This window comes from Coenobita brevimanus, chromosome 44, assembly GCF_032717465.1.
Source record: "Coenobita brevimanus isolate Jiangsu-jjx chromosome 44, ASM3271746v2, whole genome shotgun sequence".
Taxonomy (NCBI): domain Eukaryota; kingdom Metazoa; phylum Arthropoda; class Malacostraca; order Decapoda; family Coenobitidae; genus Coenobita; species Coenobita brevimanus.
In genome coordinates, this window is record NC_136997.1 from 48,100,267 (window position 1) to 48,119,023 (window position 18,757).

The 18,757-nt window shown below is 41.1% G+C and overlaps 1 protein-coding gene across 1 annotated transcript in view; it reads left to right on the forward strand.

Annotated features, from left to right (window-relative positions):
* The first annotated feature begins 902 nt into the window (after nt 1-902).
* Nucleotides 903-18,757, forward strand: part of LOC145398101 (transmembrane protease serine 9-like) — a 26,233-nt gene continuing 8,378 nt past the window's right edge. The window contains exons 1-11 of the mRNA XM_080271056.1: nt 903-947; nt 1,676-1,772; nt 1,904-2,042; nt 2,192-2,358; nt 2,506-2,592; nt 2,943-3,079; nt 3,236-3,379; nt 3,592-3,710; nt 15,619-15,744; nt 16,609-16,766; nt 17,458-17,532. Of these exons, the coding sequence (XP_080127182.1) occupies nt 903-947; nt 1,676-1,772; nt 1,904-2,042; nt 2,192-2,358; nt 2,506-2,592; nt 2,943-3,079; nt 3,236-3,379; nt 3,592-3,710; nt 15,619-15,744; nt 16,609-16,766; nt 17,458-17,532 (1,294 nt within the window). The remainder of the gene's footprint in view (nt 948-1,675; nt 1,773-1,903; nt 2,043-2,191; nt 2,359-2,505; nt 2,593-2,942; nt 3,080-3,235; nt 3,380-3,591; nt 3,711-15,618; nt 15,745-16,608; nt 16,767-17,457; nt 17,533-18,757) is intronic.

The following is an 18,757-nucleotide window of genomic DNA, read 5'->3' on the forward strand; positions in this document are numbered from 1 at the left end:
TGAAAATCAGTCTGTATAGGTGTAGTGTTTGCAGGTGTAGGTTGAAATAAGTCAAAATCAGTCTGTATAAGTGTAGTGTTTGCAGGTGTAGTTTGTAATGAATGAAAATCAGTCTCTATAGGTGTAGTGTTTGCAGGTGTAGTTTGAAATAAGTGAAAATCAGTCTCTATAGGTGTAGTGTTTGCAGGTGTAGGTTGAAATAAGTCAAAATCAGTCTGTATAAGTGTAGTTTTTACAGGTGTAGGTTGAAATAAGTGAAAATCAGTTTGTATAGGTGTAGTGTTTGCAGGTGTAGTTTGAAATAAGTCAAAATCAGTCTCTGTAGCTGTAGTCTGTATATCATGTTTAAGATTCCTACAATAGTCATACTTATAATACCTCCCAGCGTAGGTACTAGTGCCTATCTGTCCTTTACAACGCCGAAAAAAATATATGTATTAAAATGAGGATGAGTTACTGTAGGTGTAGTGTGTAGTAAGGGTGTAGTGTGTAATATTTGTGTAGTTTGTAGTATGGCAGTAGTATGTGAGGTAGGTGTACTGTGTAATATCGGTGTAGTATGTAATATTTATGTAGTTTGTAATATATGAGTAGTATGTGAGGTAGGTGTAGAGTGTAATATCGGTGTAGTGTGTAATATTTGTGTAGTGTGTAATAATAATAAGTCTTGGGTATCAACAATAATTCTGGTTGAACTAATCTGTCAACGTAGGTACAAATGAGTGCCATAGAAGGTGTAGATAAGGCGAGCTGGATGGATGATGCAACACAGAAATCCCTGGTGAGGGTGTGGGCGTGGGAAGGGGGGGTGTGGGTGTAGGTGTGGGTGTGGGTGAGGGATAGGCAGGGTTGGTGGATGGGTATATAAGGCTGGGTGAGGCAGGCAGGGTCAGGCAGCCGTCATGATCGCCAAGCTCGCTCTCCTCCTCGTCTGCGCCGCCGCCGCCGTGAGTCAACAAAACCACAAATACATCACTACTAACACATCTCTAACACATCACTAACACAAACACATCACCACTAACACAAACACATCACCACTAACACATCACCACTAACACAAACACATCACCACTAACACATCACCATTAACATATCACCACTAACACATCGCCACTAACACATCACTGACATACCATCAATGCGTCACTAATACATCTTTTAACACGGCTATTACTAACACATCTCTAACACACATCAATAACATCATCACTAAACCTTACATATCACAGACACATCATTCCTAACACAACACTAACACATCATAACTTACACATACATCATCACTAACATGTACATCGTTCCACTGGCAGTCTCTCATTCACACTCCTGCCTTCACAAACAGAGGCTTCTTGTGTTATTCAGCCACTGCATGTTCAGTATCAGTAACTTTAACAATTAATTAATATTGTGCCTCTGTGAGTACCATCTTTCTGAAAACTCAAGCTTTGGAGTAGAGAGAATAATCTCAACTAAGCCAGTGCAACAGACAAGCCAGTCCTCCATCCACACTACATTAATCACACGCAATTTTAGTATCATGATATGGTCCACTGGCACCACCAACAAAGGTGATGGTGTTCACACTGGTGGCTGTTGGTGACCAGTGTTTGTGTTGTATGGCACGAGACTAACCCACTGCCTCCCTCCCTCCCTCCCTCCCTCCCTCGGGCAGAGCGGGAACCCCGCGGCGGGCAAGGAGTGGCACTGGAAGTCTCCCAGGCCCCTCGTCACTCCCATCGGTCCAGTCAAGTCCAGTAAGCATCATGCTGGTTCAGTTATGCTCAGCACACAGCCTTATATTCTCCATTGCCTACATATGCATTTATCTTGTTAGCAATGTCACAAGGCTAACTTAGTTAATATTTACCCTGACAACATTATGTGTGTGCACTTGTGCCAGGCCGCATCGTGGGCGGGCAGGAGGCGACGCCGCACTCTTGGCCACACCAGGTGGCCCTCTTCATCGACAACATGTATTTCTGTGGCGGCTCCCTCATCTCCGAGGAATGGGTTCTCACGGCTGCCCACTGCATGGATGGGTCAGTGTCATTTGTGCCACACCTTCTGTACCATCAACTGACACAACTGGCTTTGTTAACACTGAGTCCACAACTACATTTGTGACAGAATTTCCTCAAAGCAAGAGTCTTGCTGAGAATAATCTATAAGTTTGGTTGTTTAATCCCAGCGCCGGGTTTGTGGATGTAGTGTTGGGCGCCCACAACATTCAAGAAAACGAAGCCTCTCAGGTCACCGTGAGAAGTACCGACTTTGAAGTTCACGAGAACTACAACTCCTTCACCATCACCAACGACATCTCCGTCATCAGGCTGCCCAGCCCCGTCAGCTTGAACAGTAAGCGATAGAAACAATGCTATAAACTGACTGACATGGATTGTAATGAATTGGATCAGGTGACACAATATGGCAGTATTATGACATGAGTAGGTGTTTTGTGCCAAGTGATTATAACTAATGGTGAGTGTGTGGTTTTGGCTGCAGGTAACATCCAGCCGGTGGGTCTGGGATCCAGTGACCCATCAGTTGGCACCACCGTCACTCCCACTGGCTGGGGCAGAACTTCTGACAGTGAGTGCCACTTGTGTTGTGTTTTGACCTAATCCACCAGGCAGCATAGGCTATCTATCTACCTGTCTATTGCCTTAACCCCGTAAAGGATGGCAACAAACAAATTGCCTGCATGTCGCCCTGTCCCCCGCCATTTCATTGTCCTGCTCCCAGCTCACACCCACCTCTCTCAAATACCTCTCCACTCCATCCCTCCATCTCATCTTTGGCATTATTCCTATATATATATATAAGTGTATTGATGGAGGCACAACACAAGTGACTTTGTGTTGTGTACAAGCATTATTCCTATATATGTAAGTGTATTGATGGAGGCACAACACAAGTCACTTAACCATTTGTGTTGACAGGTTCCAGTGGCACATCTGACGTGCTGAGGGAGGTGGACGTGCCCGTGCTGTCCGTGGCTGACTGTGATGCTGTCTACGGCATTGTCACTGATAACCAGATCTGCATTGACTCCGCCGGTGGCAAGGGCACCTGCAATGTAAGTTGAGCACATGTAACAATGTAACATTACATAGTATAGTGTTAGTTGATCACATGTAACAATGTAATATTACATAATACGGTGTTTGTACACAAAGCGTCATTCAGTCCTTGTTGACTTGGTAAGATGGGATTAATGTGCTTTGTGCCTCAGGGTGACTCTGGCGGCCCCCTCAACTACGGCGGCAGGACCCACGGCATCACCTCCTTCGGTGCCTCCGCCGGCTGCGAGGCTGGCTATCCCGACGCCTTCACCCGCGTCTCCGCCTTCCTGGACTGGATCCAGGAGAAGACTGGCGTCACACCCTAGGTCACCACTGCAGCACAGCAAGTCTGTTTTATACCACCATCACACTGAGTACGGCTGGAGAGTCTCCGCATTAATACCACCTAAGCAGACTCCCCTGGTGCTTTGTAAACAGCCAAAGAAAATAAACATCATTGAACCCTTATAATTTTGTTATATATCCAAGAAGCTGAGTATGTTTTTGACAACTGTTCTTGTTTTAGGTAATGTTTACTTGGGAAAATTTCAGAAGCTTCTTTGAAATGGAAATATACCCTGATTTAACTCCAAACTTCTACATATTTTATTTCAATATGTCGAGTTTTAGCACCATGAGAGAAGGGTACGGTGGTCCATAGTAATTCAGAGTTTGGTGCTGGTAATGGCAGAAGATTTAAAACCGTGAGCCACAAGGTAACACGCAGGAAGAGGAAATAATTGTTCCCATATGCGCTTGGGGTGATTTCCGTACACAAACCTAAGTGGCCAGAGTAACATCCTCCTAGTTATGGCGTCACTGACAAACCCTATGACGGAAAGCATTAGTGATCAAGACACCCACCGCCCCAACCACCAACAAAAATAAGTTAAGGAATATTCTGTATGCCCAAGGTCTCCACTGGTCAGAGATTTCAACCCAGGTCTTCTAAGTGGACAGTGACCTTTGCCCATTCCACCTTTTTGGCACCATTCCTCTAAGCTTTCATACCTTAGTCTAAAAGCTCTTCTTAGCCTGACAAGCTTCTGACTCTTAAAGGAAAGAAAGATACCGAAACAGATGATGATGATGATGATGATGATGATGATGATGATGAAATTAATGATGATGATGATGATGATGATGAAATTAATGATGATGATGATGATGAAATTAATGATGATGATGAAATTAATGATGATGATGATGATGATGATGATGATGATGATGATGATGATGATGATGATGATGAAATTAATGATGATGATGATGATGTTATTGCACCTCTCGTAGTTTTTAATGTTGGTTGGTAGTGAAATGTTAACCACTGCATACTGATCTCACCTGCAACCCACATCCCCTTCACAATATAGTTTCAGTCTAGTCTGAAAGGGGAAAAGGTGGTGCAGTGGTAACATAAGCTGCGCACGACCGGAAAACCTTACATTCGATTCCTGGGCCGGTCAGACTGTGTGGCAAAGTTTGTTTCCCCCTGGTCCTTGTTCACCCACCAGTGCAGTTTGGGGACCTTGCTGGAAATTAGACCGTTGCGTGTCATATTCCAGCGAAACTTTAGACCTTGACAAAAACTGATTATCTATTTTAATTAATTATAAACCTTCATTCTTATTTATTTCTTTATTCATTTTTTTTATAGTCAAGGTAATATCACAGCTGTTTATTTCTGTCAGCTTTTCCTTGGTGATATTCTCTTGGTATCTGTCTATCTATCTACAGCCCGACGCCCTAATCCCGCAAAGGGTGGCCGCAGACAAAACGCCTCCAAGTCGCTCTGTCACCCACCATTTGACTACCCTCCCCCCAGATCACTTCCACCCCTATCTCAAATACCTCTCAACTCCATCCCTCCACCTCATCCTCGGTCTTCCCCTCCCTCTCCCTCCCTCCACCTCACCTACACACACCTTCTTAGTCAGTCTTTCATTCTCCATTCCATCGATATCCTTTCATAATATATCTTCACACAGATCTTTGCAATCTAACTTTCTAGCAAATCACCAGCAGCCTAAAAAAATCATTGCTAAGATTGACTAATTATCGAAATCTGTCAGGAAAAACATAAATAAATAAATAAATAAAAAATAACTTGCTCACATAACACTCCCTTTCGAAATATTTTTATCCCCAGTTTTTGAAAATCTATCGGCCACTCACCTTTTTCAGATGGCTTTTATTTATTTATTTTTATTATTATTATTATTATTATTATTTTTTAGCTCTGAAGGATAATTTTTGGTGCCTAGGATTATTTAGAATTCTTTATCCTGCTTACTATTTTCACGGTCCCAAAGTTGAGGAAAATAAATTGGAGTTAACTAGAGGAAAAATATATAAACCATCATCGTACTGAAGGGACTGAGGCACTTGACATACACTCTCTCTCTTTCTCTCTCTCTCTCTCTTTGCAGCCTTTCATCTTTATTGTAGTTCTTAACTCTCTCTCTCTCTCTCTCTCTCTCTCTCTGCGGCCTTTCATCTTTATTGCAGTTCTTTACACACACACACACACACACACACACACACACTCTCTCTCTCTCTCTCTCTCTCTCTCTCTCTCTCTTCAACCTTTCTTCTAAATTGTAATTCTTAACACTACTCTCTCTCTCTCTCTCTCTCTCTCTCTCTCTGCAACCTTTCTTCTAAATTGTAATTCTTAACACTACTCTCTCTCTCTCTCTCTCTCTCTCTCTCTCTCTTTTACATAGGCACATAAACTCTGAACAAAAAAAGAAAAAATAACAGTTTTATATCTAACTTCTCATTTGTTGTAGTCTTGAAGGTGATGTAGGAATGAGTCTCCTTGGTTACTAGTCAAATCGGATTTTTTTTTTTCCTTTACAAAGGCACATAAACGCTGAGCAAAAAAATAATTAACAACTTTATATCAAACTTCTCACTGGTTGTAGTCTTAGAGGTGATGTAAGAATGAGTCTCCTTGGTTACTAGTGAAATCGGCTCACCAGTCTGACTACACGTGGCCACCAACTGAGCTCGAAGGGGTTGGGATCTTTGTCAGGTTAAATTGGTAGTAGTAGTAGTAGTAGTGTAGTGATGGTAGTGGTAGTAGTAGTAGTAGTAGTAGTAGTAGTTGTAGTAGTAGTAGTAGTTGTAGTAGTAGTAGTAACTCAAAGGGGTTAGGATCTTTGTTAGGTTAAATTGGTTTATAATTCTCCACATTACACATTATTATTATTATTGCATAGTAGTAGTAGTAGTAGTAGTAGTAGTGGTAGTAGTGGTAGTAATAGTCGTGGTAGTAGTAGTAGTAGTAGTAGCAGTAGTGGTGGTGGTAGTAGTAATGGTAGTAGTAGTAGCAGTAGTAGCAGTAGTGGTGGTGGTAGTAGTAGTAGTAGTAGTAGTGGTAGTAGTAGTGGTAGTAGTAGTAGTAGTAGTAGTAGTTGCAACCCCAGGCTCATCTCGTATATACACCCAGTGGACTGCAGGCTTAAATCATCTTTCAGCAGTCCGCCATCCTCCTTTCACGGGACAGGGAAGTACATTCAATTTGGCTCTGCTATTTTTCTTAGAGGGAACACATCTCGCGGACGTCTGGCCTTGGGTTCCTTCTTTACCGCACTGGAAAAAAAATATCCGTGCCACCACGTGAAGGCGCTCTCCACCACCACCCTTGCGTATTAGTGACGCAAGCCTCGATACTTGTGGATAAATAGCAAAGAGGAGGATATTACGACACAGCATGCATAGTAAGGTGATAGGAAGTGTATGGGTACGATTGAGTGTGGGTAAATGAGCACCTGATTTGACTGTAAGCTGCTCTCTCTCTCTCTCTCTCTCTCTCTCTCTCTCTCTCTCTCTCTCTCATGATGACTGCGTGCGTTCATAGTGTACCCTGTAATATATATTTTTTTCTATGTGGTATTTCCTTGAACTGAGTTGTTTTAGATGATGAAATGTCTTTCGATTGGAATGGCTATGTGGTGTTATAATTCCTGCTGTTATTATTATTATTATTATTATTATTATTATTATTATTATTATTACAACTTCTACTACTACTACTGCCACAACTACTGCTACTGCTATTATCATGACTATTATTGTCCCTTATTTCCATCTCCAAGCGATTTATTTTGGTCAGGGGAGATTTTTCGAACTCTGAGGATTAATTATAAGCAAGTAATCCCGTCGACTATGGAAACTCCCTAACACTTTTTCCTAGGCAACTTATTTTCCTGAAGACACCTTACTCTCATCTCCGTATTACGTAAATAATTCTAATATCACACATATTTAAAGTGCAAAAGAGTATTATTCACCTCTATCCCAAAAATAAATCGCTAAGGAAGAGGTGTTAGGGTGCCATAGAAAAATAGAATTAAAATCGACCTGTTTCTCATATTATTTTGGGATGCTGCATTAGCGTATGTGAGAGGGTGTGGTATGGTGTGTGTGTGTGTGTGTGTGTGTGTGTGTGTGTGTGTGAGAAGGTGAGGTATGGAGGGTGATTGTGTGTGTGTGTGTGTGTGTGTGTGAGAAGGTGAGGTATGGAGGGTGATGTGTGTGTGTGTGTGTGTGTGTGAGAAGGTGAGGTATGGAGGGTGATGTGTGTGTGTGTGTGTGTGTGTGTGTGTGTGTGACAAGCTAAAATTTGCTGTTGTTTCTTCCTTTTTACCCCTTTATCTACCTACCTACCTACCTACCTACCTACCCATCCACCCACCTCCCTGTCTAACCACCTGCATCTCTTCCTACCTCCCTTCCTCTCTCCCTCCCTTCCTGAATCTCTATCACTCGAAATGAAACAGTTTCGAACGAGACTGATTCAGAGAGTTTGAGCAGCAGTAGTAGTAGTAGAAGCAGTAGTAGCAGTAGCAGTAGTAGTAGCAGCAGTAGTAGTAGTAGTAGTAACAACAACAAAAATAATAATAATAATAATAATAATAATAATAATAATAATAATAACAGCAGAATTATAACACCACTTCACATAGTCATCCCAAACGAAGGGCATTTTAAAACATTTCAGTTCAAGGAAATCCCAGAGAAAAAAACGATGCAGGGTACACTATGAATGCACACAGTCATCATGAGAGAGAGAGAGAGAGAGAGAGAGAGCCAAATCAGATGCTCAGATACCCACACTCAATCGTACCCAAACAGTTCATATCACTTTACTATGCATGTTGTGCATTGGTAGGGGAGTAAGGAGGGGTCGGGTCGGAAAAGAAAGCAGTGCTGGGCTATGGTAGAGACTGTGGGATGCTTGTGATGAGAGAGAGAGAGAGAGAGAGAGAGAGAGAGAGAGAGAGAGAGAGAGAGAGAGAGAGAGAGAGAGAGAGAGAGAAGGAAGAAAAAGAAAGAAGGAAAGGAACGATTGAAGGAAGGAAGGAAGGAAGAAGAAATCATATGCATCAATTTACGGTCAAGGTTTGCAAAATTTGAATAGCTTGTCCTTAATAATTGGTTTTCTGTTATTGTTCATTGAAAGAAAATGGTATAGTTTTATGGATGACATCTTTATATTGTCTTCCTATTTATCTGTCTGTGTCCTCGCACTTTCATTTTTTCCCCTTTTTATATCTCGGGGTGATGATGATGATGATGATGATGATAATAATGATGATGATAAGGTAAATACAGTATAATGAGTGGAGAGTGTGTTCTAATCGGTCCCGGTCGTTTACTGGGAGGCATCAAGGATCAACAAACGCGAGGTGAGGGAAGCCTGATGGAAACTGAGCGAAAGTACAGTGATTTTGCCATCGTACTGAAGCAGGAATCTGGTTTTTTGGTTGGGAAGGTGGCATTGGTGGAGTGGGGCATTTTCTGGATGGAACGACAGTACTGGTGGTGGGCATCTAGTCAACCTGAAGGTGAATTAGGAGAAGCTGGCGGTTTTGGCCAAGGTGGCGTCAGTGGAGTACGGCATTTCCTGGATGGAACGTCAGTACTGGCGGTGGGCATCAAGTCAACCTGAAGGTAAGTTGGGAAGAAATCTGCAGTCCCAAACGAGCCGCCGAGAAGCATTGTAGACCGGCTGAAGGCTGGAAGAGGCTGTGCCTGTGTGGATTCTGGGGGAGTGGGCTGGTGGTTAGTGCTCGGCGACTATGAGCTACTTGTAGGCTAATTTGCGGCTGCTTAATTTGGGAATATAGGCCACTGTTGTGCTTATATGACTTTGGGATGCATTGGGTGTGCTGGTGATAAACTTAAAAGGATATAGGACTACGGTAAGGTTATTGTACAGTAATATTTAAGGTAACCAATAGGCCAGTACCAATGCTGAGTGGAGTGACTTGGTTTTTACATTCATACCTGTGTAGTGTTTTGCATTATGTTGGTACCATTTCGCAGTACATACAATTTTGTTCGTGTATCTTAATATATGCGGCATTCTGTATGTGTTTATGTAATCTGAGCAAGAGTTTGTTAATAAGGGGAGGGTGCAGTCAAGGAGGAACCCTGCTGTTTTGAGACCAATATTCCTTCCACCTTACGTTATTACATATGAATAAAGTTGACGGTGATTACGATGATGATGATGATGATATGTTGCTGTATGGATAATACTGACTGATGATGACGATGATGATGGTGATGATGATAATGATAATAATGCCGATGACCATAACGGTGGTAATGATGATGATGATGATAATAATAATAATAATAATAATAGTAGTAGTAGTTTTCTTATGCCATAGATTCAACAGTCCGTCTTTTCTTTATTATTTTCGTTATTCTTCCTCCCCACACGATTATAATAAGCTTAGGAGTGAGATTTTTCGAACTGAAGGGGTTTAGTATAGCCTCCATTAACCTTTTCAATTTATTTCGGTCATTATTGGAGATTTTCGTCCTTTTGCAACTTCTTTCACGTAGCTCAGTGGCAGAAAAAGACAATGCTAAGGCCTTGTGTCTTTCCATTGAGCTTCTTCGTGACTAGCATCATATTCTTGTGTTAATTTCATGCTAGATTTAGAGTTTAATATGAAGGGATGGTAGTAGTTGTAGTTGTTGTAGTAGTAATAAATTATTATAATAAAACAGTGGTAGCAGCTGTAGTAGTTGTAGTAGTAGTAGTCGTAATAATAATAATTAGTGGTATTAGTAGCAATAGTAGTAGTAGTAGTGGTGGTAATAATAATAATAATAATAATTAATAATAATAATATTAATGATGATGATGATGACTAATAATAATAGCAGCAGCAGCAAGCAGCAGCAGTAGCAATAGTAGTAGTAGTAGTAGAAGAAGTAGAAGGAGTAGTAGTAGTTAGTAGTAGTAGTAGTAGTAGTAGTAGTAGTAGTAGTAGTGGTAGTAGTAGTAGTAGTAGTAGTAGTAGTAGTAGTAGTAGTAGTAGTAGTAGTGGTAGTAGTAGTAGTAGTAGTAGTAGTGGTAGTAGTAGTAGTAGTAGTAGTAGTAGTAGTAGTAGTAGTAGTGGTAGTAGTAGTAGTAGTAGTAGTAGTGGTAGTAGTAGTAGTAGTAGTAGTAGTAGTAGTAGTGGTAGTAGTAGTAGTAGTAGTAGTAGTAGTCGTCGTCAATCAATCAATCAGTCTGCTTTATTTCGTAATTTAAAATTACATAATATGGCAAATAATCACAGTATTGTCATTAAATCCATCCATTTCAACTTACAGTAAGCAGCTACATCACACAGTACAACCAGTCATAACAAATTATACACGATATTTGAAATATTTATACACATATCCATCTTTAGAATGTAAATATATATTTATATGGTAAAAATCAAGAAATGTAACTAATACGTAAATATTAAGGAATGCACTGATGCAGTTAACACTACCAATAGTAACAAAATTGTTCACTGTTTTTCTTTTCATTAAAAATATCTTTTACAGAATAAAAAATAATCTACAAACGAAATAGTAATAAAAAAGGAAATCACTTAAAAGTATAAAAAAGGTACAGTATACATTAAAAAGAAAAACTTAAGAGCACTATTAAAAGCTTTTGAAATATCAGTAGTAGTAGTAGTAGTAGTGGCCGCAACCCCAGACTCATCAGACACCCTCCAGTGGACTGCAGGCTGAAGTTGCCCTCCTCCTGCAGTCCACCATCGTCCTTTTGTTGGATAGGGAGGGAGTTGAGGGACGTTTGTATAACTAGGCAGTGGATCCGCCCGGTTATATCAGTCCCACCACGTGAAGGCGTTCCTCTCCACCACCCAAGTAGAAGTGAATAGAGTATAGTAGAGAAATCCTATGTTGAAATAGTGTAATGGAGGAAAGAATGTAGAAATATAATGAGATGATGGTACTGGGAGCAGGTGTGTGTGTGTGTGTGTGTGTGTGTGTGTGTGTGTGTGTGTGTGTGTGTGTGAACTAACAGATGATTGACATGGAGGGAGAAAGAAGGGAGGGGGGGAAGAGATTAGATGAAGGGTAAGGGTGGCTAGAGAGAGAGAGAGAGAGAGAGAGAGAGAGAGAGAGAGAGAGAGAGAGAGAGAGAGAGAGAGAGGAAAACCCATCTAAAATCATTTATTCCATCTTTACAAACATTCTTGAGATTTTAAAAACAAATGCTTTATTATATGATTTGCCTTCTCTTGTTGTTGTTGTTGTTGAGACCTTGGGTTCTTTTTCTCATATAATTTCCAAACACTTTATAAAGAAGCCCAGTTTTTTTTAATGAGTATTTTGTTTATCTGTATTCTTGTCTACACTCACACACTCAAGCTACACCACTAAGCTTATTATTATTATTATCATTATTATTATTATTATTATTATTATTATTATATTTTTTGTCTATACTCATACACATTTTATACATGTCACTGCCAAGCTTGTTATTATTGTTATTATTATTATTATTATTATTATTATTATTATTATTATTATTCTATCCCTCCATCTCATCCCCGGTCTCTCCTTCCATATCCCCCGCCTCCACCTCACTCACATACACTCTCCTAGTTAGTCTCTCACTCTCCATCCTCTCCATTGGCCAAAACCACCTTAGTATATTTCTCCAAACGCTCTCTATCACATCCACATCCACACCATAAATTAAAAATGAACATTACAGTACAAAACAGGACAGATCAAAATTATTTCTGATATTAATTCGTTGCCATGGAGACCAATTTGTCGAAAAAAATTTGGGAAGAATCCAAAAAAATTACTCTTGTTTTTCTTTTCTGTTTTTTAATTTCTCAGTATTATTTTCCTTGTGGTGGTAGTTTTTTTTTTTACCTGTTCAACCCGAGGACGTTCTTCTATGGGGAGTCTCTGTGAAGGCCCTGTCCGTCTGTTTCGTACTAGTGATTTTTGGATGCCAGATGCCTTCCATTTGCAAACTATAACGACTTGTGGGGATACCATACCACACCACACTACACCGTGCCACACCACACCACACCACACCACATAACACTACTCCCCATCACACCACACCACACCATAACGCACCTCACCACATCGCACCACACCACACCACACCACACCACATTACTCCCCACCACACCACACCACACTACACCACACCACACCACACCACACCACACAGAATCACCCTGCCATACCGTACTTAGTTCTGTTGTTCTTTTTCATTTTACTCATGTTATCTGGTGGTAGGCGGGGGCGACCATCATCCACTCACTTGATGTAGTGCTACTTACTTCTTCCATCACCTTCATCATGCTTTTTCTGTCTGCCCTTCTATGTTCGTATTTCTCCCATCCATCCTGTCACTGATTATTACTCCTTCTAAGCGAACCAGTTACAACGCTGGGTGGTAACTATATAGCCTGATAACGGGGTGATGTGCAACTTACTATGATGCCCCTGTTAACTGGGTGAAGAGACGCATATGTGGCGTCCATCAAGGAAGCAAACCTCCACACTCCCCTCCACGCTTCGCTGTGGCAGGGCACTGTCTACCACAAGGGAATATCGGTTCACTGTAAGGGACGCCATGCGGGGGGAGATTGCTTACTTGCGGTTGATGGGTTTGCTCGGCCAGGTACACCTTGCTACCTGCAGGTGATTTACTTTACTTGGGAGATTATTTATGAGCTAGACTAATTTGATGCCCAATACCTTTCTTATGCTTTTTAAATATAGTTACTTATTTTTATATGAATTTTATCCAAGAGGAGGAGGAGGAGGAGAAGGAGGAAGAGGAAGAGGAGAAGGAGGAGGAAGAGGAGGAGAAGGAGGAGCAGGAGGAGGAAGAGGGGAGGAGAAGGAGGAAGAAAAAAAAAGAAAAAAAAGTGTGATTACCTAGGCACATTTCATTTCCCAGAACACCTATCATGACGCCAGAATGAGCACCTGAGTGGGTATATAATCCAGGTAAGAACACACACACACATACGCACACACACACACATACGTACACACACACAGCCATGATCGCAAAGGTTGTTTTTCTACTCGTCACCACTGCAGTAGTCGTGAGTGTATTTTAGTCTGTTTAATTCCTTCGTTATTGGTGTGTGTGTGTGTGTGTGTGTGTGTGTGTGTGTGTGTGTGTGTTTTGATTCCTTCCTTATAAGTGTTCGTTGTTTTATTGATTTTGGCTACATAAGGGACGATTGTGTGTGTGTGTGTGTGTGTGTGTGTGTGTGTGTGTGTGTGTGTGTGTGTGTGTGTGTGTGTTTTATATTCTTTCCTTATAAGTGTTCGTTATTTTATTGATTTTGGCTACATAAGGGACGAATTTGTGTGTGTGTGTGTGTGTGTGTGTGTGTGTGTGTGTGTGTGTGTGTGAATTCCTTCCTTATAAGTGTTCGTTGTTTTACTGATTTTGGCTACATAAAGGACGAATTTGTGTGTGTGTGTGTGTGTGTGTGTGTGTGTGTGTGTGTGTGTGTGTGTGTGTGTGTGTGAGGGCTCCTTCGCGCGGTGGCACTGACTATATAAATGTCCCTTACCTCCCTCCCATCGCTCTGAAAGTGGTATATGGTGGACTGCAGGAGGAGGGCAACTTCAGCCTGCAGTCCACTGGGTTCACATTTAGAAAAAGCTGGAGATAAAGTTACTATGACTACTAAGAGACGACCAAACACATCTTACGTGATCCCTCTTGTCGCAAAGGAGTTAATGAAGGCTGTATTTAACCCCACTAACAATTGCCTCCTGTATTCGCCCCTGTCTGTGTCTGTGAGCAAGATATCTTAAAAAATAATTGATGGATTTGAATGAGATTTTGTGGATAGGTGGACCATGGACCAAGGAAGAGTTGATTGAATTTTGGTGGTGATCGGAGTTGTTTGTGAAGAGTTAATTGAATTTTGGTGGTGATCGGAGTTGTTTGTGAAGAGTTAATTGAATTTTGGTGGTGATAGGCGTTGTTTAGGAAGAGTTTATTGAATTTTGGTGGTGATAGGCGCTGTTTGGGAAGAGTTTATTGAGTTTTGGTGGAGATAGTTGTTTGGTATAGGCGTTGACGGAGGTATGTGCTCTCGGAGTGCTGTCTAGTTTATATATGGACGCCATTGACCTTCAGCATTACGAAGGCGTTTTATTTTTCCCATATACTTTGTACCTTACCAAACCACTGCCATCTTTATCAGTCTTCCCCTCTTCCCCCTCCTCTCCCTCCCTCCCCGTCTCCCCTCCCTTCCTCCCTCCCCTCTCCCCTCCCTTCCTCCCTCCCCTCTCCCCCCTGCGTACTTTCCCTCAGTCCTGCTGTACGTTTTCTCGTTACGGTGACCTCTTTGACCTCTAGCGTGGGAATTAACCTGTGGATGGTCATTTAGTAACACACACACACACACACACACACACACACACACAGACAGACACACACAGACACACACACACACACACACACACACACACACACACACACACACACACACACACACACACTCTCTCTCTCTCTCTCTCCACCTACCTGCCTACCTATCTCCTTACCCTTCTGTCTATCTACCTGTCTACCTATCTATCTGTCAGTCTACCTACCTACCCCCTTTTACCTACCTACCTACCTTCCTACCTTTTTACCTTCCTACCTATTTTTCTATTCTTCCTACCTACCTACCTACCTACCTACATACATACATACATACCTATCTGTCAACCTATCTATCTATGAATCCATCCATCCATCCATCCATCTATCTGTCTATCTATCTATCTATCTATCTATCACCTCCATTTTCAGAGTGGTAACCCGCTGGTGGGGAAGAAAAGACAGTGGTTGGCTCCTGTAACCCACATCCTTCCCATCAATCAAAGAAATACAGGTGAGCAGGGCAGGTGTGAAGGTGATTTTTTGATATTATATTTTTTTCTTAATTTTGGCATTATTTTCTCTCTCTCTCTCTCTCTCTCTCTCTCTCTCTCTCTCTCTCAGGTGAGCATGACAGGTGTTAAGAGGATTTTTTGGGATTTTTTTTTTAATTTCTCTCTCTCTCTCTCTCTCTCTCTCTCTCTCTACGTCAACTATACTTATATTTTTCTTAATTTTGCCCTGATTTCTCTCTCTCTCTCTCTCTCTCTCTCTCTCTCTCTCTCTCTCTCTCTCTCTCTCAACACCCACTGAGACAAAGGCTATTTCTCCAGATGGTGCCTTGGATCTGAGTGCCATTGGTAGTGCCAGTGCCAGAGACCTTGGTGATTATCCCTACCACGTCGCCCTCTTCATCGACAACCTGTATTTTTGTGGCGGCTCCCTCATCTCCAGTGAATGGGTCCTTACGCCCGCCCACTGCATTGATGGGTGAGTGTGTGTGGGTGTGGGTGTGTGGGGGAGTGAGTGAGTGAGTGTGTGTGTGTGTGTGTGTGTGTGTGTGTGGGTGGGGGAGTGAGTGAGTGTGTGTGTGTGTGTGTGTGTGTGTGTGTGGGTGGGTGGGTGGGTGGATGGGTGTGGGTGTGGGTGTGTGGTGGAGAGGTGATGATTTATACGAGTACACATGCATGCACACAGACAGACAGATACAAACAAACACATACAGGAATACACACACACACACACACACACACACACACACACACACACACACACACACACACACACACACACACACACTCTCTCTCTCTCTCTCTCTCTCGAAGTAATAAACCTACATATTTTTACCTCCGCCAAGGAGGTTATGTTTTCACCCATGTCCGTTTGTTTGTTTGTGAGCAAGGTTACACAAAAACTACTGGACGGATTTCCACGAAACTTGGTAGAAGAATGGGTCTTGGCCCAGAATACACTCCATTAAAGTTTGGTGCGGATCCGTATAAAGGTGCGGATCCAGGATTTTTTTTTTTTTTTTTTCACTTTCTTTAACATTGCAAGATAGGACGTTTTTTTGACATTTTCGTAAATTTTTCAGTGAATATTGCATGGATCTTGAAGAAAAAAATCAGGCTTATTTAGGATGTTGGTATCTACGAATGTGTATAGTTTGGCGCGGATCCATATAGAATTCCGGATCTAGCGGATTTAAATATGCTTTTATAGGGGGGTAGTCTTTTGCCACATTGGATTAGCCTTGACTGAATTAAAAGGAACTGCATGTTGGGCCGTGGCGGGGGTATGGGCTCTACTGAGTGCCATTCTAGTTATACATTTTTTGTTTTTTTGTCTTTCCAGTGCCGGCTTCGTAGACGTAATCATGGGAACGGATGACCCTGTGTCAGGCGGGGTCGCCATGACGTCAACGGAGCTAATTATTCACGAGGATTACAGCGCATTTACCCTCCACAACGATATCGCCCTTGTTAAACTGCCATCCTCTGTTGCATTCACTGGTCAGCAAGAATTATCATTATTATTATTAGTAGTAGTAGTAGTAGTAGTAGTAGTAGTAGTAGTAGTGGTGGTGGTGGTGGTGGTGGTGGTGGTAGTACCGGTAGTAGTAGTAGTAGTAGTAGTGGTTGTAGTAGTAGTAGTAGTAGGTGTAGTTGTAGTAGTAGTAGTGGTGGTGGTGGTGGTGGTGGTGGTAGTAGTAGTAGTTGTAGTAGTAGTAGTAGTAGTGGTGGTGGTGGTGGTAGTAGTTGTAGTAGTAGTAGTAGTAGTAGTAGTAGTGTAGTTAATGAAGGCTATATCTAACCTCTCGAACTAATTTTTATTTATTATTAAAGAACGATTATTTATTTTTATTTATTTATTATTAAAGGAGATTATTTATTTTTATTAATTCATTATTAAAGAAAGATTATTTATTTTTATTTATTATTATAGAACAATTATTTCTTTATTTTTATATTATTATTAAAGAACGATTATTTATTTAGTTTTATTTATTATTAAAGAGCGATTATTTATTTTTATTTATTATTAAAGAACGATTATTTCCTTATATTTAATTATTTTTTATTAAAGAACAATTTTTTCTTTATTTTTATTTATTTATTATTAAAGAACGATTATTTTTATTATTTATTTATTTATTTATTTTATTTATTTATTTCTATTTACTTATTCATTTTTCTCCACCAGATTATATAGATGCAGTGAGGTTGCCTACAGACAGTGATCCTCAGCCAGGCATCCTCGTCACTCTTATCTTCTGGGGTGAGTCTTGATACACGCCTTTCACCTTAACTTGGCCCAGATTTTCGTCCTTTTGCAGCTTATTTCACGTAGCTCAGTGGTAGGACAAGACAATGCTACGGCTCCACATCGTTCCCATACCACTTCCTCGTGACTAGGTCCTTTTTATATTAACTTGGCCTAGATTTTCGTCCTTGTGCAGCTTATTTCACGTAGCCCAGTGGTAGGACAAGACAATGCTACGGCTCCGCATCGTTCCCATAGCACTTCTTCGTGACTAGGTCCTTTTTACATTAACTTGGCCCAGATTTTCGTCCTTTTGCAGCTTATTTCACGTAGCTCAGTGGTAGAAAGAGACAATGCTACGGCTCTACATCTTTCCCATAGCACTTCTTCGTGACAAACATCATATTCTAGTGTTGATTTAGTGTTACAGCTGAGTAGTCAAGATGGAAAGAGGGAAATTTTTGATCAGCTTTAAAGTAGAAGGGGAAAATTAAAGACTTCTGAACATCTCTACTTTGGCGATTTATTTTGTTTTATTTTTTTTGCATTACACCTTAACATTCTTTTATAAGCTGTATGTTGTTAAGTTTCCACACCGTATCCTAATCGGTTAAAGAAGCTCCCAAAAATCTGTTTCTAAGCGATTTATTTACCTTATTCCAACTTCCTGTCCTCCTGTGTGTTACATAAATTCTTCCAGTATCGCCATACTCTGCATAAGTAACATACAAAAGGACATTATCCAACCATACCCCAAAAATAAATCGTTAAGGAAGAGGTGTTAGGGAGCTTCCTTACCACTACTCCAGTATAACACTTCTTCGTGACTAGGTCCTTTGTATATTAATTTGGCCCAGATTTTCATCCTTTTGCAGCTTATTTCACGTAGCGCAGTGGCAGAAAAAGACAATGCTACGGCTCTACATCGTTCCTATAGCACTTCTTCGTGACTAGCATCATCATCTGGTGCTAATCTATTGGTACAACTCAGCATTCAAGGATGGGGACGTGGTAGTTTTAGGCCAAGTTAGAGTAAAAAGAGTATAGGCACTGAGAAAGTGAAGGAAGCTCCCTAGCACCTTTTCCTAAGCGATTTATTTTACTTATTACAAATTGCCATCCTCTTCTGTGTTACATTTACCCTTTTAAAACCGCCATACACTGTATAAATTACGCACAAAAGGGCATCAACCAGCCATATCCAAAAATAAATCGGTAAGGAACAGGTGTTAGGGAGCTT